The 26,777-nt window shown below is 41.7% G+C and overlaps 1 protein-coding gene across 1 annotated transcript in view; it reads left to right on the top strand.

Moving 5' to 3' along the window:
• Nucleotides 1-1,398: 1,398 nt before the first annotated feature.
• Nucleotides 1,399-26,777, top strand: part of COX7A2 (cytochrome c oxidase subunit 7A2) — a 46,851-nt gene continuing 21,472 nt past the window's right edge. The window contains exons 1-2 of the mRNA XM_085610960.1: nt 1,399-1,550; nt 5,138-5,227. Coding sequence (XP_085467086.1) covers nt 1,533-1,550; nt 5,138-5,227 — 108 coding nt within the window. The 5' untranslated portion in view covers nt 1,399-1,532. The remainder of the gene's footprint in view (nt 1,551-5,137; nt 5,228-26,777) is intronic.

Raw genomic sequence — 26,777 nt, 5'->3', positions numbered from 1 at the left:
AAAACCAGAAAAGCACGCGCGCTAGCGCGAGCTTCTCAGCCCCTTTACTCCCACTCCACCAAAACACGGACACCGACGCTCGAGCGAGCGTCACGCCCTGGGGAGGTGAGACCACGCTCCCTGCATGTGCACCGCACGACAAGCGGAGATAAGTAAATAAACCGCGTGAGACAGCGCGCAACAATGTATAAGCAATAAACAATGATTAGCAAGCGAGCGCGTCAAAGCGGTATCGCACAGAGAATAATGCAACAATGTATCAAGAATAATAGAAAAAAGGCACTTAACTGGCTGCGGAGCAGCAAAGAAAGAGGACGTACTTTCTCCTATTGTACCTTTTATATGAGAGACTCTATGGTTGGTCACGTGGTACCCTGGTGCTCATGGGTACTGTAGTTTTTTCGTTTCATAAACGGTTCTGATTGGCTGCTGGGCATTTCTAATAAAGAAATGAGAAAGCATAATCGGAGCCTCCTGTCCTGACATAGAATTACTAGCTAGTCAACATACATCTCACGCAACTGCACTAAGTGTCTTGGTCCAAAGAGTGGGCTCCAAAGGCCGATTAATTTAACATTCTGAGTGTGTACTTCTAAAGTAACCATGTTTTTAGTGTGCCGGATTATTCGGTGCATGTCGTAACAGTAGGAATTAATTGCGAATATTCCTATTTTACCAACTCAAATCGGGATATTATTTTCAAGCGCTTGGAGAGTGCAGCCAACTTTCAGGCCTCCGCTTACTTTTGCGGTTTGTATCTCAATTTCACCGGGGATAATTTTAAACATGTTTGGGTTTTACATGTGTTTGAACATGATTCAGACAATCTCGATGCGCAAACGGGCACAATGTCCGATATTTATTTATTTAATGCGTTTTTATATAGGGCGGACTTTCCCGAAGGTGTCAGAGCGCTTCACAATAGGAACAGTGATGATACATGTGGAGAAAAATTACAAGTGAGCATGTTACAAAAGCAAACGTTACGTTACATAAGGCAATAGTGACAAATGTGCATGTATCAATGTTTCCCTCGTCTTCTTTTTTTATTTTGAAAAGTCACTCATAGTCGTTGAAATGTCACTCATAATTACACTCAAATTATAAAAACGTCAATTATTCTCTTTTGTGCCACGGTTAGCGTTGCAGGGGACGACTACCACGATTCCGTAGCGATTGTTTCAGCATTAATGACAACGTATCTATATGATGAAGACGAGGGCGTCACACAAATTGACAGAGGCTACGTTTAACCTGCTCGGCATTCATTTTGTATTCAGGCACAAAGTACTTAACTTAACCATCGAGTAACGTCAACTATAGCAATAGAAACAAATCCAAAGTTGCCTGACCTTAAGAAGGCCGCTTTTCGGGACGCAAGTCCCGAATCTAATAAATTGTGCGTGACTGCTGTAGTTGCGCAGGAGCGGATTTAGTACCTTGTCTACTTCCGCTTCCTTTTTGTAGGTGCCCTTGCTAGGACTGTGCGAGAAGGTTTTCCTTCATTGAAGTCCGGTCAAGTGTGAGCTAAGATGTTGCGGAACCTTATGGTAAGCTAATGGCGCACTCCGAGGCACAGAGCGAATATTTTGTTTCGTATGGGTGTTGGGAATTGGGCGAGCGTTTGGAAGCTGGGATAGTTCACTCTGTCCTTGAAGCCAGTGCTATTTCTTTCGATGTGGCTCAACTTTCAGCAGTGTCTCCAGGGCTGTGGGGTTGAAAGAGAGAAACTAGCTCTTCACATTAAGGCTGGTCTACAGTATTACTTTAAAGTTTGCTTTACAGTATCACGACACTATAGCGACTACTGCCCATTCATTGTCATTAGCCTTAATGATTTATCGACGTTTACTTTTATAGTAATAACTGAGCACGTTAGGATCGAAAAGTCTAAATGAAGGTCTCTTGAGAGACCCACCCACCTCACAACAGTAAGCACGATGTGGGTAAATGAAATGTGTTGCTCTCAATTTCGTCCTCGATGGCTGTGTATTATGCAACCACGATGGGAAGAGCGTCTTTGCATAGTCCTAAAAATCAAGGGCACTACCGTTACAGATTTATCAGTAGGAGTAAACATAAGAACAAAATTATACAGTCAAATTGTTCTTTTTTTTTTTTCTCTCTTTATTTTGGGTAAGCATTCGGGTGTGATGGATTTTAACTGCCCAGCCCCCTGCTCTATGCCTATTTGTACATTTTATAAATGTTTTATTTTAAGTGGTTACATTCAATTTTGGAGGGGAAAATGAAAACGTTGGGGTTCTTGTTGGCACCTTTAACTTGAAGGGTACTTTGTGTATGTGCGTTAATTGAAAGGACTGCACAACTGTTTAATCTGTATTCTGCAGATTTGGTCAGCGTATTATGCAAGTCGGGTCTTTTCCTCATAATTTTGTAACCTGACGTTACAGAACACTTAAATACGTGAATGCTGCAGTCTTGATACCCCGCTCCAGGTTTTGGAAGCTCATAATGTTTCTTTTTTGTGTTACTATGAGCTTCACTTTGTCAGCGGGTATAATAATCTGCTCATGCCTTTTCTAAATTGCTTCTTTGTTTTATCTGAAGAATATCTAAAGTGTCTACCAGTGGTTTGGAGTTTTTTGTTTGCTCTCATAATGTAAAGCTAAGTTCTGTGGAGACATGGCTTGTAGGATCTCAAGATCACTCTGCTCTGCACTTGCTGCAGGTAACTAAAGTTAGATCTTGCACAATTTTGTGTACATTGGCATGGGGGAAAAATGGAGCTACATGTTGTAATTCCCTGTAAGCTTTGATAGAGCTTTTTTTTTAAGTCCAGCCCAAGACAGGTGGAAAACCTGTGAGTGAGTCTACAGACCCCACGCTCAAGTTTTGACACAAGACTTTTTTTTTTTCCACAGTACTCTGATATTTGTTTAACTTCTCCAATGAGTGTTGTGGCATTTCTTCTCAAAACATCTGCAGTGCAGCTTGAATATGAAAAGTTTTGGAAAAGGTCCTATAACTTATTCCAAATCTTTGTAGAATTAATAACCTTAAACTAGGGTGCACAAGAGGTTTTCTTGTAAATATATTTAAAAAAAAAAAACAGTTTGTGAGCGAGATTGTACCTTCATATGGGCTGATCCATAACTAGATTTCGAAACCGTGTACAAACATGAGGTCCTCTAGAATGTTCTAGGTGAAGATTGTATCAGTTGAAGGTAAACAGTATTACCTTCAAATTAAAAGGCATAACCAGAGTGAAACATTTAGCTTCTTTCGGAGTGCGGTTTCCATGGCATCTAGTAATATTTTCAAACTCTTCATGTTAAAAAAGACATTTTGAAAAACAAATCCTCCCTGTCTTGTTGTTGCAACAGAAAAGAGCCCTGAACTTCTACGTTGGTATCAGTCCTAATTAGAGACATAAACTGGGCATATTTAGCTCAGCAAGAACACATGTTCATAGCTGTTCTCAGAATCCCTATGATAAAACTGGCACAGAAGTGTTTCCTGGTTGTTTATCCAGCAGTCTCCAGATGTCTAAATATCCATTGTGATGATCAAACTTTGCAGAAGCTGCACATTTTAAAATGAAAGATTTTTAGTAGGATGTCCTCTTGTCTGATGGCCTTTAAATGGGTAGTTTACCTCAAAACCTTTTCAGTTTATAGGCAGTTTTTGAATATGCAGATTCAGTTTAGATTTTGGGGCACACTTTAATATGTTATCTAAGTAAGCTTATATTTGCTTGATGAAAATATAAAAACAATCTGCGGACATACATTTTGAAATCCTGGTAAACTTGAGATATGTAATTTAGATGGGTTTTAGTACTGTACTGTATACATATAAGATCTGGAAAGAGGTACGCAAGGAGACACGTGTTAATTCAAAATTAATCGCCACCCGCAAGTGCATAAGTTTGCTGAAGTTTACAGACATTTTTCTGCTAAGGAACTTTTGCCGCAGAAGTAGTTGTGTTTACGGGGCCCAAAGGGAAACATTACTATTGCCAAATATATGATTGTACACAAAGGGTATTCTCTGCATGGAACATTTTTCTTGAAACCCTGAGCCACTCAACGGATTGTCCACAGGAGTAAGTTTATTAGAGGGTGAGTACACATGGAAGTCTGTATGAGTTCACAAATAAGTTGGAATGCTAAATTGTAAGAGTATGTGTGAACGATTGCTCAAGTACTTTACAGTTAATGTGTCTATACAGGTTATGCACCGAGAGAAAAGGTACCAAGCAGTGTTTTGGTGTTTAAAGGACTGAATTTACTTGCATGAATTTTCGTACAAAAAATGAAATATATCCTAAGTCAGTAGTTGAGCACCTCGTGCTTTAGTATAGCAAATACCAAGAATTACAAATGCAAAGCACTATCATGTGTTCTATTAAATACAAAAATTTGAGTAAAGAAAAGGTTGTGCCTTGCGATCATAGATTTATAGCCAAACACAAGTCTCATCTTTGCATTTGGGTAACAAAGAACAGTAACTTCGATTTGTGATATGGTAAATATTTAAACCAAAATCACGTGTGTTGGAGATAGCCTTTGTATTTCTTTTGTCAGAAATCAATAAATGTTAACTAGAGCTTGAATTGCTCACTGCAGAGCTGACTCGCCTACGTATGATATAGTCTGGACAGAACCTCATTACCTTCGCACAGACACCTTAATATACATGTTTTGGTTTTAGGCTATTATAGTAACTCAGCCGATTACATTGCCAAATGTTGTAGGGCTTTTTGTCAACTGGTAGTCGGTTAAGTAGTTGTCCTGAGTTTGTGAATCTGTCTATTTTCAATGCAGTGCATCACATTTAACTCAATAATTGATACAATTCACTCAGCTTCCGAATTAATAAATGTTCTCCACCTACATCCCCCATAGTTACTTGTCTAAAGGCTGCATACATTGTGAGTAGTAAGTTCATATACATAGTCTTTATTTCTGTTGAATTATTTTACTTTAGCTGTTTGGGAACATTAAAAAGAAAGTTAAGAAAACGGTTACCAAATTTAGAGATATCCCAGCAGTAGAGGTATTATGGTAGTTATTGTGTTTATATGCTAGCGCTCCTGCCAGTGGAGAGCTAGTATGGAAAAACATAGAGATTGCGATTGCATACTGTTTTTTAATAAGGTACCCTCTTTCAGGCGCTGCGTCAGATTTCTCGGAGAATGATTACCACAACTTCAAGGAAACGGCTTGAAAACAAAGTTCTAGAGAAACAGAAGCTTTTTCAGGTACTTTTGCTAGTTTATGATTAGTGATACCATTTTACACTGCGAACTATGTTTTTCAGTCTCGACAAAAAGTGTGTACGAAAATAATGTAGATGGGGTCATTTGTAGAGACAAAGGGTCATTTGGGGTGGAAGATGGCAAGGGAGAATGGCACTGACATGTTGGAAGCTGCAGTAGAGAAGACATGCACACGTCTTTGTGATTTTATGTCAGAAAAAAAGATGTAAACTCTGGATGAATAACCATTTTACATTTTTACATGCGCCTGGAGATGACTAACATAAATAAGATCTTGATAGTGGCCAGGTGTTATCTCGGAGAGGATTCAAGAACTCCGAAATGGGAAGACTTTAGGCCAGGCCCTTTCTGCGGGTGGAATGGGAGGAATGGTAAGTTATCTGGGAGAAAGTCTTTATTAATTTTCCAGGGTAAGGTTGCGCATTGATTTTGGGGCAGCATGTTGCAGTGCTTGTGACGGGAGTGTTGTGTGCGCAAATGCTGCAGGAATATATGGTGTTGTAAGCACATCTTGGGGCATACTCGTATGACGTGAAACTGTCCTAAAGTGGTAGTTAAGAATGAGCAGGTAATAGGGATGATCTTGTGATGTAGTCAGTCAACGTTGGCACTATGCTGGAAACTTGGTTACTAGTCAGTGGCAACTACTTGATGGTGGCCACTTGCTCTCTTAGGGGACGTGTAAGGGCTATTGATAAAAATCGTGGGGAAGAAGACTGTCTTACTGTAATAGTGTATGCTTTGTTTTGATGGTTGTTGTCTTGCCTCCGATATTTTATGCTAGTTCAAGCCTTAACAATAATTTGCAAGAGCCTGTCCTAGGATTTTTAGTGTATTGTGGTTCTGCACCTTTTTCTCGAAGTGAGATTTCCCATTCTTTCTCCTAGTTAAGCTGAGAGTACCTGGAGTGCTATTAATTTTTGTATCTTTTTTTTTTTTTTAAGGTGTCAATTTTTTATTTATATTATAGGTGTATCATTTTTAGCTGTGTTAAGGTGGCAGACAATTAGATATGTTCCCTCATAGCCTGTTTATAACTACCATTGAGACTTGGTTCTTACCAATTTAAATTATCAATACACTCACAATAGTGACAACAAAACATGAGTTTTATCATTTTATTATTTCAATTTCTTTGAATATACACCATAACATATTCATTTTCCTTATTGTATATATCCTTCTTTTTCAATTAGACTAATAATAACAATGTATATACAAAGACACAATTAATATACAAATTCATATCAATAATTCCTTTCAAAATAGAAAAATGTCCCTACATTTGATTTGAATAAATACAATCCTACCACATTCATTCCAACACATCCATACTCTCCCAAGGATTCATACAAAAAGACAACTGTGCATAGGATAAGGTTATGTTGTAATAAATAACACCTCTGTGACCAATAAGATTTTGTATTTGAAGAGCAAAGGTTCAATAAACGGTCGACGCGCGTTTCGGTGGTGTAGGAACGATGATTAAACCACCTTCATCAGGACCTATACAGTAGTCAAATTCATCCGTACCATAGCAATCAAGGGACCTAAAAAATACATACAAAATAGTCGTCATTGTGTCAGTCAAGACCCCTCCCAATACCTATGGAGTTCCCACTATCCAAAGAACTAATATGGGCAAAAAGCATATATTTTTCGTTTTTTTTCCGTTTCTTTGGGAGAGTATTCTACTTGATTCTTTTATACTTCTTTCTTTTATCTTACCCAACAAAGGGCCCCAACCCTCGCCAAAGGTTTAATGCGTGTGCCATTCGTTGCCACCAAACTACAATAAAGCCATTTAAAAGACCAGGAACATAAGGGAAAAACCAAAAGGGAAAGAAAACAAGAAAGCAGAAAAAGAAGAATTATCAAGAAAAAAGAGAAAAAAGCAGGAAAAGAAAAAAGCAATAGAGGAAACGAGAAAAAACACAAAAAAAGAAAAAGGAAAGATAAGCAGAAAAGAGAACTCAAAGAGGAATAGGGGTCCTTGTCCTATATCTTTGTAGTATTTCCAACTTTCTAGCCCTATTTCTAGGAGGTTCACAACATTACTCACACGTTCACAAGATAAGAAATATTTCCAGAATCTATCCGTCTGTAGTTTTTCAAGTAGTCATATGCTATATGGTGGCTTCTTTCACTATATTCAGCATAGAGATCCTCTAAATCTGTCCAGATAATAGTCAATCATTAGAGAATGATATTATTCACTAGACACTCACGTATATAGTGCGCATATCCTTAGTTCCTATGTATCCTTACCGAAAGAAAATTCCTTTACCAAAGTTGTGCCGATTTATTCTCTCTCTTCTTTAATCCAAGGTACTAAACGAGGGGGGTCCACATTGGTCCTGAAAAAATATGATAATAACCACACATAGAATTGTCATGCATATTATTAATTTGTACAAATTACCACGTTTCTATTTAACAAGAAGAAAGGGCCCCAAATACTAACCCAACCAAGTTAGAAGGAGATGCACTTCCAATTCCTTTTTAAAATTCTTGATCGTCAAACCATGTTCTGCTTCCATGCCATATCTTGGCTTAGACGATAGTTCTATTTCCTTTAAAGAAAAAACCAATGGTAATCAATCATCATACCTATCTTAGTACCTAATGTAGATCCATCTATTAGCCGGCCTAAGTATCCAATTTTGCCCTACTACATATAGTTCCATCGGTGCCTACAAGTAGCAGACAGCGCAGAAACACTTCATATAATTCCATCGGTGCCTACAAATAGCAAACAGCGCAGAAACATGAGTAACCCCCAAAACTTAAATCTGGCCAGGTCAATGATAGTAGTTCATCAATATCATTCACCTTTAGAGAATGATCTAAACATAGTTTTCATGTCTTTCTTCGCAACTTAAAATGAAAAAAAAAAAACATTATGTAGACTGCTTTTTGCCATACAATTTTTTGCCGTTGTAAATAATGCAATACTGATATCCCTGTTTTCTCTGGATAAAATATGGTTATGTCCCTATTGTCTCTTACTGCAGCACCTAAAGATGAAGTTTAAGCAACTATGTAGCTGACCCTTTTGCTTTTTAGTTCAAATTTCAATCCAAGTTTCAGTTTCTAGCGCGCATGAATCGTAAATATAGTACATTCACTTTTTATTAAGTGCTACCAAGCTTGAAATAACTCCGTTTTCAAATTGCAAATGTCGAGAATCGTTTATGAATATCTCCCTATATACAATGTTTAACAACGTCGTCAGATGAACAAACGACCGACAGGAGAAAGGGAGACAACTGAAAAAAACAATACCACAAAAAAAAAAATCCAATGCATCTTCGACTGCTAAACCATACATATCCGTTAGAGAGCCAGTATGTTTCATTGTCTATAACCCGTAGTCCACCAGCATACTCACTTTCTCATCAAAGGTTTGATCCCCTCCGCAATAGTCCTCCCGTTCTCCAAATCAGATACCTAAGATTGTTAGCGATTCATACGGGGCTTTAAATAACCCCGTTTTCCAATTGCAAGTGGCAGACTGAATGAAGTTTATAGGTATTGAATAGCTGTATTAACATGGTCATTGGTAGTTAGCTGAAGAATTGCGGTTATGTCCAAAATGTGGGAGCAGGCTTTGCATTGAAGGATTTCCGGCGTAGACTTGTTTAGGACTCTGGCATATGTCAGTCTTAAAGTCTTAAACGTTTTACATCAGTAAGTTAAACTATTCTGTACATCTAATGCTACACAAGGAGTGGTTAGCTATACCGTAGTTGTAAAGAATTTTGTTTGAATAGCATTGTAACTCTCTCAAAGACCCATCTCCCCTACCCAATTTAATTTGTTTTTAGGTCGAGCTAGACAGCGCAGCTGTCTCTAAAAGACCTGCAGTAATCAGTCTGTGTGCATAAAGTCAATCCCCTTTTTTGCTATTTCTTCTAATTTGTCTGTCAATGTCCTTTAAAAATCCTTGCTTGCTCGTGGTAAGTGCAGCCTCTTTGTACCTCCTTTCTCTCTTCTGTTCCTCTCACGGAGCAGGGGCTTAGCACTGTCTCATTCCTCTGTGGTTCTTTATCAGTTCTCCGGGAGACTCTTTTCTTTCTTGGTTTCCTGCTCTTTTACTGTTTGTCTGTGCTCAGCTTTATCACTCTAGCTTCTTGAATTTAAATATAGCATTCTTTCTCCCACCCTTCTTAACACCCCAGTTGTGTTACTGCTGCCTCCCCTGCCGGGTTGCTTGTTAATAATAATTGACATCAGTGCTGCTACCGTTTCATAAGTGCTGTGCTGGTTTCATTTTTTGTGTATTTCCTGGCTCCTCTGTCCACTTTCTCTTCTCTCCCTCCCCCTTCTCAATCAGTCACGGGGATCCAGCCTGCCTCTTAGCAGCAGAGCCCGGCGGATGGAGAGTTAGGGTTCTTCTGCAGGCTGCCTCCGAGCAGGGGGCACTGCTGTCTGTGCCTTTCCTGCTCCTTACAGCTGCTTGGGCCCAGGACTGGGTCTGGTCTCCACAGAGAATGGCAGGTTCTTTCTATTATATTTATCGGCAAGCTCTTTTTATCCACACGGTTCCCTTTCACGAGCACTGCGCTGGTTTCGCTTTCATTCTCCTGTTTCTCCCCCCCCCCCCCCCCCCCCTCCCCTCCCTAACAGTTAGGCCGACTAGGGGCTACTTAATGAACAACTGCGAGTTTTTGCAGTCGACAGTCTGCTATACTTGTTCCCCAAATTCCGTAGCCTCATCCAAGCTGCAACGTTACCAATGGAGGACAGCCTACTCCATAAATCACTAAGGTTGGTCTGCACGGACAGAACCTGCACTGCAATCAGTGCAACATACTGAGCAATATATATTTCAAGTGCAAGTCTAATTATGCTGTGCATGGTCATGCACTCTCAAATGCAACTGTTGTACTGGGTGGTTGTACAGCATGCGTGCAGATGTCAGTGTGCACTGCACCCAATTATCAACTAGTGTGCATGTAACACATTTTCCTATGTTGAGAAATAGTGTCTAAAGGCAGAGTGCAGACTGGTAATTGACTACATTTCTTGAAGTGTTTTTGGCACAGACCAGACTGTGTTGAAATTTAAATCTGTAGGATAGAAGGGTGTTCTTCATCATAGGGCCAACTCATAGCTGTCCAGCTTCAAAAATACTCAGATGTGATGCTCTGATAAACTTGTGGATGGGAATAACTGCCCTTCTTGGCAGAGCTTATGAACAGTTCGTGGGGCAGCAAAATCACGTAGCAGGTGTGCTGTGGTTCACTAAGGCAGTATCCGCAAGTACAAATACACAAGAGGCAGTAATGGGCAGTTAAATCAATATCTCCTTTTACACTTCTGTCTGGTGTGTTTATATTATTGTGCACTCACTGCTACATCGCCACATTCTTCTCCCACACAAAGAGCATATGCAGCACTGGCAGTAGCAGTACAGGGTTCCCTCATGCATATAGTAATGGCAGCAGCAGAGTAAGCTACCCTAACATGAAGAGGTGCAGCTCAGCAACTTATGTTCAAGTTTGTCTCCCTCAGATATGTAGGACATGTAGCACCTGTGAAATCTTCACACTCACACAGCTGGAAAGCAAGAGCTAGCCTCACGGCGAAGGGAAGGAGTGTAAAGTTGAAAAGACAGTAAATCTAGAAGTGGAGAGCTGCACATCATTGAGATGGGGGCTAGCGAGTTACTGCAACCACCCAGCATTTCATGTCACACCTAGCAAGGACGCCTAGGCTCAGTCACAATAGAGTTGGAAACACTGTCCTGGCCTCTTGGATAGTCAAATGCTATCTGGCGGGTTAAGTTTGTTTATTCTTCAGTGGATTTAGAAATCCAATAATAGTTGAACAAACACCCAAAAGTGCCACTAATTTTATTTTCTCTAGTGACATATCGGGTCTGGTGGCTTAGTGGACTAATGCGTCCATTGCAGGGCCCTGTGTTTGACCTTATGATCACACGTTCACATCCTGCCGGGCCCACTTAGCCTTTCATCCTTCTGAGGTCGATAAAATTAGTACCAGTGAGGTGGATAACAATAAACATATAATATTAAGCGCAAAAATACCCTTCTGGGTGAATGTGTGCTTTATAAATGCATGTTATGTTATCAAGCCAGGACACAGGCCTAAACACTGAGGCACTTTCCCTGCACCTCTTGCACTGATGGTGGTAATGTCTGAATTCAAGATGCAGGATTATTTCCTTTTACCTTTAAAAATGGGAAAGCTTCAGAGTCTGTTTCATCTGTGAAAGGAAAGCACCGTGCTTGTCGTGTGAGCCTGGTGAGGGCATTTATTTTTTGCAGTTTGTTTATATAGCACTATCACGACCCAAAGGTATTGCAGCGCTTCTCATGAGCACCAGGTACATTACACAAGATCATGTTCATTTTTTTTTTTATGCCAGAGCAGATTAAGTGAGCTGCCCAGAATCACAGGATGTTTAGCAATGCTGAGACTCAAACCTGGTCCCCAAGGTTCAAAGTTGGCAGCTCTTGCTGTAACAGGGGAGTCAGGAGCGGGGTGGGTGTGTGTGAAGGGCATAGGGATGGTGCTTGGTAAAATGGTGGGGCAGCCCCACTCGCTCTTCGTAATAAGGTGACTCTTTGCTCCCTTTACCCACTCTGGAGTCTCGTGTATAATAATGGACATCTTTATTGAAATAAAAGTTATGTTAATAAGTGAGACATTATGAAACCTCTATTAGTTCATGCACCGACCCATCGATGAACATTTAGCACAGCAGGCAGGAATCTCTCTGACAGACCGTCCTAGGCACATGCACCCACATGTGCAGACTGCACATGCAGCCCTGTGCACAGGTAGCTGTGCAAGTTTCACTGCAGACTTCTGATGCTAGCAACAGGCAGCCATCCTGCAGGCCACTGAACTCCACCAGAGACCACATCAAACTGTCAAAAGAGCCGGACAAACCTTTGAGTGGCTGGGGTTGAGGTGGAGTCTGTGAGATGCCACTGGGTCTCTGCAGAAGGAGGTTCTGGTCACCAGAGATGGAAGGGGAAATGAAACGGCTCTGTATCCGCAGGGGCCTGTCCTGGAGGCTTTGATGCCGCCTAGTGGTGACACTGAACCAGTGACCATGAGGGGTTACGACACTGAGAGCCACTGAAAATCATTTCTGTAGTCAGAATAACAAATAATATGGATGGGCGAGTGCAGGCATTGAGTGGGGTTTTAGGCTGGGCATGAGGTTCAGGGGTGGCAATAGGGGGGGGGGGGGAGGACAACAGTCTAAAAATTCTCCATGTATCTCTAACGTACCCAAGTATTGAGGGCTCTTTGCCTAAATAGAGCTTGAGAAAATCTGATCACATCACAGGCTACTGTGACACTTTCTGATTACATCCTCCAATCCCGATAGGACAGCCAATGAGGTCGAAAGTCTGCTGCAGTGATCGGTTTGTAACCTACGTGTCATAGATAGATACAAGCACAGTAGTTTGGTGGGCTATTGAACCTGCTACCACATACAATGTAAAGAGACACCTGCTGTTCCCCTGCTCCTATCCCAGTGGGTTAGATCAGCAGGCTGAGTCTTTTCTTCTGTGATCTGTTTACAATCTGCCTGTCTCAGGCTCCAAAGCCAGTATGCTAGTTTGAAGGGTTAATGCACCTGCTGGAGAGGGGGAAAGGGAGTAGGGGAGGGGGGAGAGGGCAAGGGGGAGAATGTGAGCAGTAGCCTGCAAGAGAGCGTGTATTAGTGCAAGGAATTGTGGAGTCGTTGGTATCTTTACTGCATGTTTAGTAGTTGATATAGTCTAACTCCCTGGAGCAACGGGGGGATTCCAGGAACATTTTTATAACAGCAGGAACAGCCTTACTTGAGGTGCTTTAGCAAGAACCGATTTGTGTGCATGGAGTCTGAATAGGGTGCGAGGACTAGTAGTGGGGAATTACTGGGTTGTGCACTCATGTGCAGTTCGTTTTGATATTTTTCAATTTTTCTATGACGCACTGTCTGAGCAACAAGGAGAGAGAGAGAATCATTTTAGAGCAGTATTACACCTGCTAAAACCAGAAAATAACCAAGGTGTGCGGGTTCCAAGACTGAAAGGAGTACATTTCATTATGATCAAGTAAGGGAGTTCGGCTGCTGCGAGCGGTCTCGTGACTGGGAGTTCATGGACTGCTACTACAGAGTGCTGGGATGTCTCTTGCAAACTCTGCATGCCTCCTGTGCAGCCCACACGCAGGATATTCTGTGCCAGGTGAGTGTTAGGGGAAATTGCCCAATTTTCAGTGCTATAAAATTAATTTCACCAGTTCCGTAGTAGCTCGTGAATACACCCAATTATCACTAATGACGTAAGAGCACTAGTTGGAAATACTCTTCTTTCTGATATCCTGGAAGAAAGCAGACAATGTGGTCCTCCGAACATGCAACATGTAATGTGCACATGGGAGAGGGTGCCAGGCGTCCTCTGACTGGACTGGTGTGGTTTGATCTATACAAGTCACCCAGTTAAACTGCAAGTAATGAGATAGGAGAATCGTCTTAGGAGGGGTCTTCGAGGAGGAAGAGACAGGGCTGAGGCGCTTGTAGTACGTGGCTGCACGCAGCACTCACAATCCTCACGAGCTAAGCAGTTATTTCAAAATATGGTTACATTGGTACATGGTCCTGAAAAATAGCAGGAAAGAGAGCATGAAACGTTGGCGCGTGAGAGAAAGATAAGGCGAGGAAGAGAGAATGAGACAGATAGTGTTAACTCATATCACATTGTGTGCAATGTAAGGCGCACACTCTATTAGCCCACCAATGAATGAGCGTCTGCGCTATGTGACTGATTCAGGACACTGGAATTTCAACATCTCTTCGTCTATACATATATAGCAGCATACAGAGGCTCACTGTTCACCACCTCAATTCTCATCCCGGCAAAAAGTAGATGACTTCGATCAGGCACTGTGCAGGTAACGGATTGCAACTCCTGTCCCTAAAGGAAATTAATTCAAATCACCTAACCCCCCCCCACCCCCACCAGTTTTAAAATCCACCAGCTGTCACAGACAATACGAGGTAAAAACAAACATATCGCTCATTTGGTCTAATGCTACCGTGTGGTGATGCGGAGATACTGAGCGCGGGATTTTTTAAGTGTTTTCGGCCCGGTACCATTCTTTAATGGCAAATTTAATATAATATGCGTAGTTGCATAGCTGAGCTCCACTTAAAGAATAGTCCGCCCCAAACACCAAGTTAGCGCGCTCTGTTTTCTCTAGTGGAATCTGAACTGGGCACTAGCGTAATGCGTTATTTTGACTGCAATCAGTTGAGCTCTCAGCAGGAAGTTTGCATTTCTTTTTCCCTTTGCGAGCTGAAACGATAAAGTTAATTGTATTCCTACGTCCCTGAATGCCACAAGTTCCCTCTGCATTAGCCTGGTAACATTAATGCCACACTTTCTCCTCACCTCGGTCTACAGGTCGTGCCCCAGCAACGAGCTATTTGTGCTACCCTCTTGTGTTAAAACGGAGACAGCTTCCTCGTGGTTTTGCAGTCCAAACCATTGATATTGAGAAAGCGAGACAACAGATCGCTGAGACTGCTGCTTGTTGAGACTGACGTTCCAATCCCCCAGCCAATCACTGGCTAGAGCCAGTCATGGGCTGCTAGCGAATCAGAGGCCTCAAAACAGTCTCCGGCCTTTCTGATTGGTTGTGAGTCCCAGATTGCCTAAAGCCTGTATTATGTACGCGATTTAATGTCTTCTTGTCCATCGGACAAAATAGACATTAAATCTTCTTGCCCATGGTAAAAATCAACATGGCTCGGGCGTCGGGCGATATGATTCCCCCACCCCTGTCCTCTGCTCCAGTTTCTCTTTGTACCCTCTCTGATCTGTTTGGGTGCGTGAACAATAATTCTGGAATAAAAACAGAAAACAGTTTATTCTAGAAGAGTATAAAACCCCGCGACCATCATCCAACTCAAACAAGAATGTTCGCAATTTATTTGTGCTCCGGGTCCAGTGAAGTTGCAGATTGTGTACCCTTGCCTTCACAAAAACAAGCATTTGCAATGCAATAGGTCTCACATTTTATGCAAGTTAGAGTTATTGGCATTGTAAATGGCAATGCCTTTTATTTATATTTTGGCTTTTTAAAACCTAAATAAAAGGCATTGTCATTTACAATGGCAATAGTTTACACTTGCGTAAATGCGAGACCTATTGCATTGCAAATGCTTGTTTATCTCTGGATATTTCATGCATCTGCTAATTGGGACACAGATATATGCTACTATACATGTGTTTCTTATAAGTTGCCCTCTTAGTACAGTGAGACTTGCTTGACTTTGTATTGTGGTCGCATCTTAACAGTGGAGAAAGCTTAATCAGCCCATTTTAAGCCAGCTGTAAATTTAGACATTTACTAAAGACTAGCCCTTCTGTTGCCGAATCTTATTCATGTGATGGCAAGGGTATTCTTTGAGAGAACAGCGAGAAGACATGGAAGTGCCCTTGAAGTGAACTTGGCTGACTTGGATTCAAAAGGGTGAATGCACTCTTTTTGAAAGCAGACCTGTTGGATTTCTGTTGCACCAGTTCCTTTGAAGTTTCTAGTACCATAAGGAAATACTTAGAAGTGGCAAACATTACACTTGTAAAAGTGGGCGTGTAGAGCTTGGGATGTTTTTAGGCATTGCTCCACTTCACTAATACCAATGCACGCTGAAAAGAAACCTTGATCTCTACCAGGAGAACATTGGACGAGATGATAAAAAGTATCCTTAAATGTATCCCTCTCGGTCCCAATCCAGTTAACTGACTTTGTTCAAAGGGACATTTGGATTTAGCCCTACTTGGGACATTGGCGTGCCTGATCTGACGAGAACCAGGAAGAGTGAAGAACGCCCATACAAGAGAAAGCTGCTGACCTTTTACCACACGCTAGTTTAAACGTATTGTTGCTAGGCAGGCTGTTGAATACTTTCTGGGGACCTGCCCAACAGCTTACTGTAAGAGGATTCGTACACCCCTGCCCCCTAAGTAGTGAGGCACGGATATTCCGGCCACAAATGTTTTGGTTGGAACAAATCGGCATTCAAGACCAGTATCATAGACCATCAACAGAGTATGCTTTCCATTCCAAACACCCCACCCCCACTGTAATCCTGTGAAACTGCCTACGATGTTGAGCTTGAGATTGCCTTGTTACGGTTTAATGCAATATATGGCTTAACTTGCATTAAGGAAACTTAATTATGGGTAAAGAAGACGGAGATAAAGTTGGTGCATTTCTCCTACCAAAGTTGTCCCCTTGAGATAGAAGCACTGCCCCTTCCTGTTTAGAGCTTAAAAATGAAAAAAAAGGTTTTTATTGGTGTTTTTGAAACTGCATTACGACTAATTTGTAACTGTGGCAGGTATATCGGTGCTTGCCAGTTATTGCCCCATTGCCTTATTTCCATCCAGCCATCACCGATACATCGGCCAACCACACGAAAGAACTCTTCAAAATTGTAAAGGAATTCTCCAACCCAGCAGCAACAGACAACACCCCAACCCCCCCCCCCCCCCCACACACCCCCACCAAGAACTCTGTGACACCTTCTGAGACGACTTCCACAGCAAGATTGCCACCATCCTCAAACTTTGCAGCCTAACCCACTGCTGTCAACCTCAACACCCTCGGTCAACCAGCCGAAAGAACACCACTTGGTCTCCTCTCACCACTCAGACCACTACTGCCATCATGTAATCCGTTTACTCTGGGGCACCCACCGAACCCTGCCCCCACTGTCTTTTCAACTTCAGAATCGACCCAATCAGTACAGAACTCACCAGCATCATAGACACCTCCATCACCACAGGAGCCTTTCCGGGCAGATGGAAACGCGCAGAGGCCAGACACCTCTTAAAGAAACCTTCCGCCCACCCCAGCAAACTCCAAAACTAACAACCCATCAACCTGCTCCCTTACCTGGCCAAAGTACTCTAAGGGCATTAACAAACAGCTTACTTAATGCCTGGATCGAAACCACCTACTTGTTCCTGCACAATCTGGATTCTGTGCCAGCCAGAGCAATGAGACCGCCTTGATCGCTACCACAGACTGCATACAAACCCTCCTCGACTGCAGAGGGACTGTGGCCCTCCTCCTCCTCCACCTCTGCTGCTTTCGACAGTTTCCCAGCACACCCTCCACAACGGACTCTACAGCATCAGGCTTCAGCAAAATCTCCCTCATATGGATCGAGTCCTTCCTCGGAGGATGCATAGAGATCTGGCTGCCTCCCTTCAAATCTGAACCCAAGGACATCTTATGCAGCGGACCCCTAGGATCATCCCTCAGCCCCACCTTGTACATCACCTACATAACCCCCCCCCCCCCTCGCAGACCTAGTCGGATCCCCCGACCTGAACATAATTTTCTTCGCAGACGACACTCTACTCATCCTCTCGCTCCTCAAAGATCCCTCCAACAGCAACATCAACTTCTGCGCTGCCATGCCCAATGTAGGCAACTGGATGAGAGACAGTTGCATTGAACTCCACTCCTAAAAAGGCTGAAGTACTGCTTTTCGGGAAGAACACATCGTATGGGACCACAGCTAGTGGCCTGCAGAACTCTGACAATCACCGACACTTGCAGACCATGTACGCAACCTAGGTATCATCCTCTACAGTGAACTAACCATTAAACCAGTCCAAGCAGTCGCCGCCTCCTGCTTCCCCTCCCTTCGTATGCTCTGCAGAATCTTCAGATGTATCCCACTCGACACCAGAAAGACCGTCACTGAGGCCCTTGTCACCAGCCACCTTGACTATGGCAATGTGCTCTCTATGCCAGCCTTTCTTCTGTGCTCCTCAAGAGTCCAGACCATACAGAATGCTGCAGCCAGTCATCCAGGACCTCCCCAAGCAGAGCCATATCGCCCCTCAGCTCCGAAAGCTTCACTGACTCGCCATCCAGAAGAGATGCCAGTTCAAGGTCCTTACACACGCCTACCAAGCTCTGCATGATCAAGGACTGTCTACATCTGCCATCGTCTGAATGTCCACCTACCTGCAAGACACCTGCGCTCCTCCTTACTAGCCTGTGCCCACACCCCTTGCATTAGTCTCATCGGGCTGTGCCTTCTTCTACATCACCACCAAGACCTGGAACGACCTACCCCATCATCTTTAAACAGCACCCTCCCTGGTGGACTTCAGGAAGAAACTCAAGACATGCCTCTTCGATGGAGATGTTGCTCCCACAGCGCCCAGATACCCCTAGGGGTGACAGTGTTGCGCTATACAAATGTTGATTGATTACTTTCTGAGATTTTGGAAATGGGAGTAAATGTCCAGCTCCCTACATTTATTGAAACTAACCGCATCTTTGATGTTTCGCAGGCTGGTTTTCAGTCTCTACATAGCAGATGGCCATACTAGCTTTACCAGACGACGTCCCCATGATGCTGGACAAAGAAGGTATTCTAGAAAAGGCTCTCTATTTGCTATCCTTCTTAAAAGATTTTTGTGAATCTGTAACTTTGCCATCCTACCAGTCCCAGTTTATATCTCTGGTACGTGGGGTGCCGCGGTGATTCTCATTTAGCCCTAATCTGTTTAACATCTGTATTACCTCAATGTCTATGCTCAGTCGGGGGGGGGGGGGCTGGACTGTTCCCATGAGGAACAGGGTCAAGACTGACTTGCATATGACTGGGTCTAAACTGAGGTGGCGTAATGAGCAAAAGTACAATAGATTTAACCCAGATCTCTTGGCTGGGGTTGAATGTTTGATTCATTCAGCATTCCGTCCATCATTTGTTGCTGCATCACTGTTTGACAACTGTGGCATCTTAGATGAGCAAACATTCACTAAAATTGAATGGCAAGAAGGATTTGCTCCCCTTTCTGGAGGAAACTCCACCAATTTGTCGTCTTCCAGATGCCCCTGTAATGTGGGAGAAGCCCCATCTCCAACGTAGTGGTGTTTGGATGCTTCTGTTTCCTTGACAGCTCAAAAATGTAACTTTTAAAAAAAATTACTTTTGGATGTTAAAGAAGTTCCGTCTCTTGCTTCCTCCACAGCACTATTCAGTGGTTCAAGCAGTCATCCTATCCTAAATTGGTTACTGGATTTCTCTTTACCTTGGACAGCCGCAACATTCATTACATTGGCTTCAACTTGCCAGCTACATTCCCCTACTTTAAAATTGTGTTGCTTTGTATTTCATTTCTTGTCATACCGTTCTTTGTACTTCTTTTTTGTTTTTCCTTAACCCTAATGCTAGTATCCATTATATTAATATCATTCCTAATGTTGTTGTTACATTTCTCTTTAAGCTACCATGGACAAATATGAGAAACAGGATCTCTCCCTTTCAAAAGACGAAATGGGCTGACTTCAGTAACAGAATGTGGAGTAATTCTATACATCCATAATCTTTCCCTTAAAGCATTTTTCCAATCCTGTGTCTGCTTAACAACCTCAGAAATGTAACCCTTTAATACACGATTGAAGCGTTCAACCTGACCATTTTCATGTGCTGCATACAAAGATGTGGTGACATGTATAATATTGTGACATTTAAGATATACCTCCATATCTCTTAAAGTCAACTGAACACCATTATCAGTGACAATGATTGATGGACATCCTTCACTTGCAAAAATTTCCTTAAAGAAATCTAACCCTCTATTAGTAGTAGCCATTGGGACGCACTTTACCTCTGGCCATATTAAGTGGTAATCTACTAATACCAAAGCATACCATGAACCCAATGGAAGATTTAAGAAAGGGCCAGAAATATCAAAGGCCAATTTCTTCCAGGGTTCTTCTGGCCAGTCAGTACTTTTAAGAGGCGGGACATTGATTATAAGCATTTTCTCATTTTGAAATACAAAAATCACATTCTCTAACCACACGATCTGCCATGTGATCCATTTCTGGCCACCAAAAATAGGATCTAATTAAGCGTTTCATAGCAGCCATTCCTGGATGTGATTTATGAGAATATTTAAGGATTATCTCACGCACGCCAAAAGGTGGAACACTTTTTCCACTTTTGTAAACAAAATCCCTTTCCAATTCTAACTGATCTGCTACATTAAACATGGGCATGAATTCTTCACTAATGTCCTTTCTCTTAGGCCAGCCTTCCACAATATATTTCGTCACTAATTTCCACAGAGAATCAATTTCCTCACTGGATTTACATGACTCTTCTGATATATCTGAAAATGCGCCTAATACAACATCCTGAATAGTGGTAACAATATCTAATTCATCTATTTTTTTTTTTTTTTTTTTTTTTTTTTTTTTTTTTTTTTTCCAAGCATGAGTGACAGGGATGACGCGAAATAAAGTCAGCAGTAACATTTTTTTTTTTTCCTGGGACAAATTCCGTTTTAAAACAATATTCTTGCAATCTTGATATTAACCTTGCAATCCTAGCCGTGGAATTCCACCCTCCACCTGGTGAAAGTATGTTCACTAAAGGTTTGTGATCTGTCCTCAATGTAAACTTTCCGCCCCAAATGTAGTTCCTATAATGTTCAATTGCCCAGACACATGCCAGTAACTCTTTTTCTATAACATCATAACTCCTTTCAGTCTCATTTAGAGTTCTAGATGCAAAACACACATTGCATTCTTCATTTCCAGATTTTCTGCGAGAGGACACCCCCAATTCCATATAAACTTGCATCAGCAGTAATACAATGTTTGTTCATGCAAAAAGGTCTTAAAATAGGAGCATTTATGATATCCTGCTTAATCATATTGAAAGCATCTTGTTGCTCTTCTGACCATTCAAAAATGGCTTTTTGTCGTAACAACTTCCTCAAAGGCTCCATTTTAGTAGCAAAATTTGACAAACTTATAATAATACTTGCACATTCCTGCAAAACATAGTAACTGTTCTTTGGAGAGGGAGCATTTAAAATTCCATCCACAGTAAGGGTATGACCCAAATATTCCACAGTATTTTTAAACATTTTACATTTATGAGCTTTAACCCCTTCGCTGCTAGGCCTTTTCCCCTCCTGTGCTAAGCCTTTTTTGGGCTATTTGGGGTAGTGCGCGCTTAGGCCCCTCTAACGTTTTGACCACAGTAGGTATCCACGCCAAATTTGCGTCCTTTTCTTCCAACATCATGGGTATTCTAAAGGTACCCTGGGTTTGTGGATTCTCCTAGAGGGTTCCCAGAAATTAGTCAAAATACAGGAACATTCAGTTTTTTTTGTGAAAAATGGGGAAAAGTGGCTGCAAATGAAAGCGCCTGGGTTTTTCTCTGCAAATGATATCAAAAAATGGTTTGTGGGGCTGAAATCACCATTTCTCCAGCTTTTAGGGAATGACAGATTTTTGTCAGACCCAAAAATTTTTACAGTTTTGACGTTTTTCTGGGACATACCCTATTTTTGCTTTTTTTTGTGCTTTCAACCTCCTTCCAGATAATGGTAGAAATGGGTAGAAAAGCGATAATGGATCCTGGAAAGCTATACATTTTTGAAAAGTAGACAAAATTCTGAATTCAGCAAGGGGTCATTTGTGTAGATCCATCAAGGTTTCTTTATAGAAACTAACAGGTAAATATTGGAAAAATTAAAAATTTGTTGAGAAACAGCCTTTTGAGTCAACATTTTCACCTGTACCTTCTTCTAATTATGACCTCTCTATGAAAGCAATGTACCGTTACATCCGGTGGACCTTCCTGGTTGTGGGGATATATAGGACTTGTAGGTTCACCAAGAGCCCAACGAACCCAGAGTAAAACACTGAGCAGCATTTTGTAATTTTTTTTTTTTTTTTTTTTTTTTGTTCCGGGTATATAGCAATTATTGTGGGAAAATGTTTACATGGAAAAATAGGTATGAAAGACACCTATGTATTTCTGAAATGGGAACAAATTACAGAGTTTAGAAACAGTGCATATTTGCACATTTTCGAAATTGGGAATACTCATACTTGCATGACAATTATTGGTCATTTTTCAAAATGATTTTTTTTTTACACAATGTCTTTCATTTGGAAGGGAGAAATGCATCAAAAATCAATAGGTAAAAACAGTTGCTTTACAAATCTGAACTACCCTAAGTCTCCCGATAAAAATGGTATCTCACTTGTGTGGGTAGGCATAGTGCCCATGACAGGAAGTGGCTCAAAACCTAAGGTGAACACACCACATTTTCACACTGAATTTACACATTTTTTGCTAAGTCTAGTTGTAGTTTTTGAACCCAAGCCCTGCCGGCACCTAGGGAAACCTAGCAAACCTATACATTTTTTAAAACTAGACACCCAGGGGAATCCAGGATGGGGTGACTTGACTGCCTCCCACCATGGTCTGTTACCCAGAATCCCTTGCAAAGGTAAAAAAGTGACAAAAAAAACACATTTTCCCCACATTTCTGTGATGGAAAATTCTGGAATCTGCGTGGATCCACAAATTTCCACCCACCCCGCGTTCCCCAAAGTCCTACGAGAAAAATGGTATCTCACTTGTGCAGGTCAACTTGGTGCCCGCGACAGGATACGGCGTAAAACGCAACGTGGTCACACTTCAATTTTGCAGTGAAAAATGACCCTTTTTTGGCAAAGTGACTAGCTGTAGTTTTTGAACCCTAGTTCTGCCGGCACATAGGGAAACCTACCAAACCCACGCATTTCTGAAAACTAGACACCCGGCGGCCTCCATGGAGGTATGGCTTGCGTTGATCCCCCAACGTTTCCTTACCCAGAATCCCCTGCAAACCTCAATTTTAGCTGAAAAAAATCACTTTTTTCACACATTTTGGTGTGGGAAAGTTGTGGCATCACCGGCCTCACACAAATTTACCACCACCCAGCGTTCCCCCAGGTCTCCCGGTAAAAATGGTGCCTCACTTGTGTGGGAGGCCCAAGTACCCGCGGCAGGCAAGGGCCCAACATTTTTTTGATAGGCAATGTTGATTTTGCCTCACTACGTTTTGTGCGTGCTGACGTCATGGGGAAGCGTGGGGCGGCTCGGGGGTGGCAGCGGAAACTCTTCCGCTGCCATCCCCCCTCTGTGGGGGCACGATCGATGCCCCAGGGGGGGAGCGCCAGCGCTTCCCCCAGGGGCTATGCTCATGACGGAGCGGTTCCGTCATAAGCACAGCCCAACCGTTGCTCATGACGGAACCGCTCCGTCATGAGCATCGAAGGGGTTAAGTGTCAAACTATATATATATATATATATATATATATATATATATATATATATATATATATTTCACTTAAAAAACCATAGGTTTCACACAAGTTATAGTTAGCTGTACATTTCACTCGTAAAAAACCAATGAAATTCCACGTTATAGTTAGATCAGGTAACTATAACTTGCGCGACCGCAATCCACAATGTGTCATTTGAGATGTCATCATTGATGTGATGAGTGATGTCACTGACCATGTCATGAGTGATGTAATATGTGACGTCATCAGCAGTGGATTGCGGTCGCGCAAGTTATAGTTACCTGATCTAACTATAACGTGGAATTTCATTGGTTTTTTACGAGTGAAATGTACAGCTAACTATAACGTGTGTGAAACCTATGGTTTTTTCAGTGAATTTGTACGTTTTTTAAAATGCTAAGTTATCTATTTATTGTTAATTTTTGTGCGCACGGTGCGCTTCGTGCACCGAGCGCCCACCTTGCGCATTTCGTACCGTGCACGCCACGCCATTTTTTTACAAAATATCAATTGTTTTTTTCTCCCTTGAGGGTCCTTAGATTTATATATTAAATGTGATTGTTAATTTTATTTTTTTTAAATTTTTTTTTACCGTACGCGTACGGTAAGCTTACCGTACGCGAACTCCGCGTTTTTTAAAAAAAAAATATTAAATTTTATTTTTCATACTTTTTGGTCCTTTGTGAAACCCCTGACGAACGCTAGGGGGTCTGCACCTCTCTTCGTTGCCCCCTTTTCATGTTATCAACCTTTGTTTTTCAGTGCGAGAGACAGAAAATGGCGGCCGATACTTCCTGGTTTCGGCCGATTTCGAATGTTTACTTTGATCTAACAACCAATCAGAATCGCGCACGTCACCGTACGCGTACAGTAAGCTTACCGTAAGCGCATGGAGCGCGCTTACAGATATATATATATATATTGATTTAAATGCTATTTTCTCAGAAACTACTGAACAGATTTGCACCAGACCTACAAAAGGCACTTCCTTGACCTGCAGACTACCTCTCTGCCAAATTACAAGTAATTCTGTTCAGCCGTTCGGGCTGTAGCTGTGTCTAAAGGTCCTATGGAAAAATGCATGGGGAAAACGCATTTTGGGACCCCCCTTTTTTCTCAGCCCCCGCTTGACGAATCCCCCCGAGACTTTCAGGGTAGGAGCGGAGCTCAACGCCCCACCTATTTTGAAAATTTCGTGAGGATTCGTCGACCGGCGCCAAAGTTATTCCAAATAGAATGTTGCGGATTTCCTATGGAAACAGGGTCCTAACTATAACCATCTACTGGCGACCGCCAGTAGATAGATTTATTTATATATATATATATATATATAATCGCACACTTCAGACCGATGTTTCAGATGCTCTTCATCATTGGGAGAAAAAATTAAAATATCTTGAAAGCATTTCACGAAGTCATCAATGTCCTTGAAGATTTTAAACATGATTCTTTGAAATACCGATGCCGCAGAGGCCAAACCAAAGGGCATTCTGTTGTATTGATATAAACCTTGTGGCGTAATAAATGCTGTTAACATTTTTGAATCTTTTGTTAGAGAAACTTGATGGTACGCTGACCAAGTCAAAAGTAGAAAATACTTTTGAACCCTCTAACAATGACACCACTTCGTTTATATTTGGTAATGGGTGACAATCCACAATTTCTGAATTCAATGCTCTTAAGTCCACACACAACCTCAATTATTTTTTTAAATTTTTTTTATCGGGTTTGCGGACCAAAACGATGGGTGAAACCCATTCAGATGAGTTAATTGGTTCAATGATGCCCTCTGAGACAAGGTCTGTTAACATCTCTTTTAACTCATCTCTTACATTTATCGGTACAGGTCTAATTCTTTGTCTCACTGGTGTAGCATTACTTTTGAGCTTTATCTGATGAGAATACTCTTTGTTTCCCCAAAGAGTCAGTGAAACCTTCCTTGTAGGAATCTTTTTATGAATCTTTCCATGTCCTCAGACCCTGTAGCTGAGATATAATTATTATTAACAGATTCGTCCAATACCACAGGTCCTTTAAGTCTTGGATTCAACATTATTACAAGCTTCCATTGATTCCCTCCAACCTAGTACATTTATACCTTTGACCGCAACATATAGGTTTATATCGGCCCTTCTGCTGTTGAAAACTAATGATGTTTTAAAATAACCCATCAAGTCCATACGTGAACCATCATAGCTTACAGGATTAATGTCCGGCGAATAGATCTTATTTACATCGAACACTAGTAAGTTTTTCTTCAAAATATTGTTTGAATATGACGGTCCACGGTGATCCAGAATCAGCCATGAGATCTAAATTCACATTGTATATCTGAACCACACACAGTGTTTTTTTTATTATTTTTTTTTAATGGGAATGTCCTCACCTTCAAGGTTTGCAATGCTATCTAGAACAGACACCACAAAACCCGAACTTTGTGACCTAGTACCATTTCCTCCATCATTTATGCCTTGTGCAGGTCCTTGTAATGTGCATGAAATTCTGGGGCGATATTGAGTAGAATATTTCCTCTGATCCCTGCACATGTTTTGCAAAGTGACCAATCCTTCCACAGTTCTTACAATTTTTTTTTTTTTATGGCTGGACAACCTGCAAATGAAGCCATATGGTTTCTGTTTCCACATCTGTAGCAAGCCATGTTCTTCCCCATTCTATCAAACCTTTTAGGGATATTGAAATTAGTGTTTTGGGTCCAAAGTGAATTCAAATTATGAGGTTCATTTTTAACTTCATCCTGACGTTTGACAGCAGCAATCGCTTCCTGTTTATCAGACTTGTTACTATTATAGCCTTATAGCCCGCCATAGCGGGCTATACCGGCTATTAAAGGCCCGCTGCAGCGTTAAAGGCCCGAGCCGAAGGCGAGGCACTTTAACAAAGCAGCGGGACTTTAAAAGCCAGTATAGCCCTGCTACGAAAGGCTATAAGGCTATTGGAACATTCTGCCACTAGAGGGCAGAATGTTCTAACAAAACGAAGCCTTCAGGGAGCGCGAGGGGATTCAAATCCCCTCCGGCTCCCTGAAGTCTTTGTTCACAGCCAGAGCTGTGAACAAAGACACATTGGAATGTTGGCACTCCGGGCTTATACCAGCCATTATAAGCCCGGAGCACTCCATTGTTTTCAATGAAGCTTCCAACATTCCAATGTTCTAATATTCTTTACCACATGGATCCATTTTTCCGTTTGCTCAAAAGCTTTTGCTGTAGAAATGGCTTCTGATAATTTGGGATCACCCATAGTTGTTTTTTGTGTTACTTTACATCTTACATGAACTATGATTTGGTCTCTTATCATTTCATCTGAGATGTTACCAAAATTGCAATGTAAACTTGAAGTGCGTAAACCT

Source organism: Triturus cristatus, chromosome 6 (assembly GCF_964204655.1).
Source record: "Triturus cristatus chromosome 6, aTriCri1.1, whole genome shotgun sequence".
Classification (NCBI taxonomy): Eukaryota; Metazoa; Chordata; class Amphibia; order Caudata; family Salamandridae; genus Triturus; species Triturus cristatus.
This window is presented reverse-complemented; position numbering and strand designations above follow the sequence as displayed.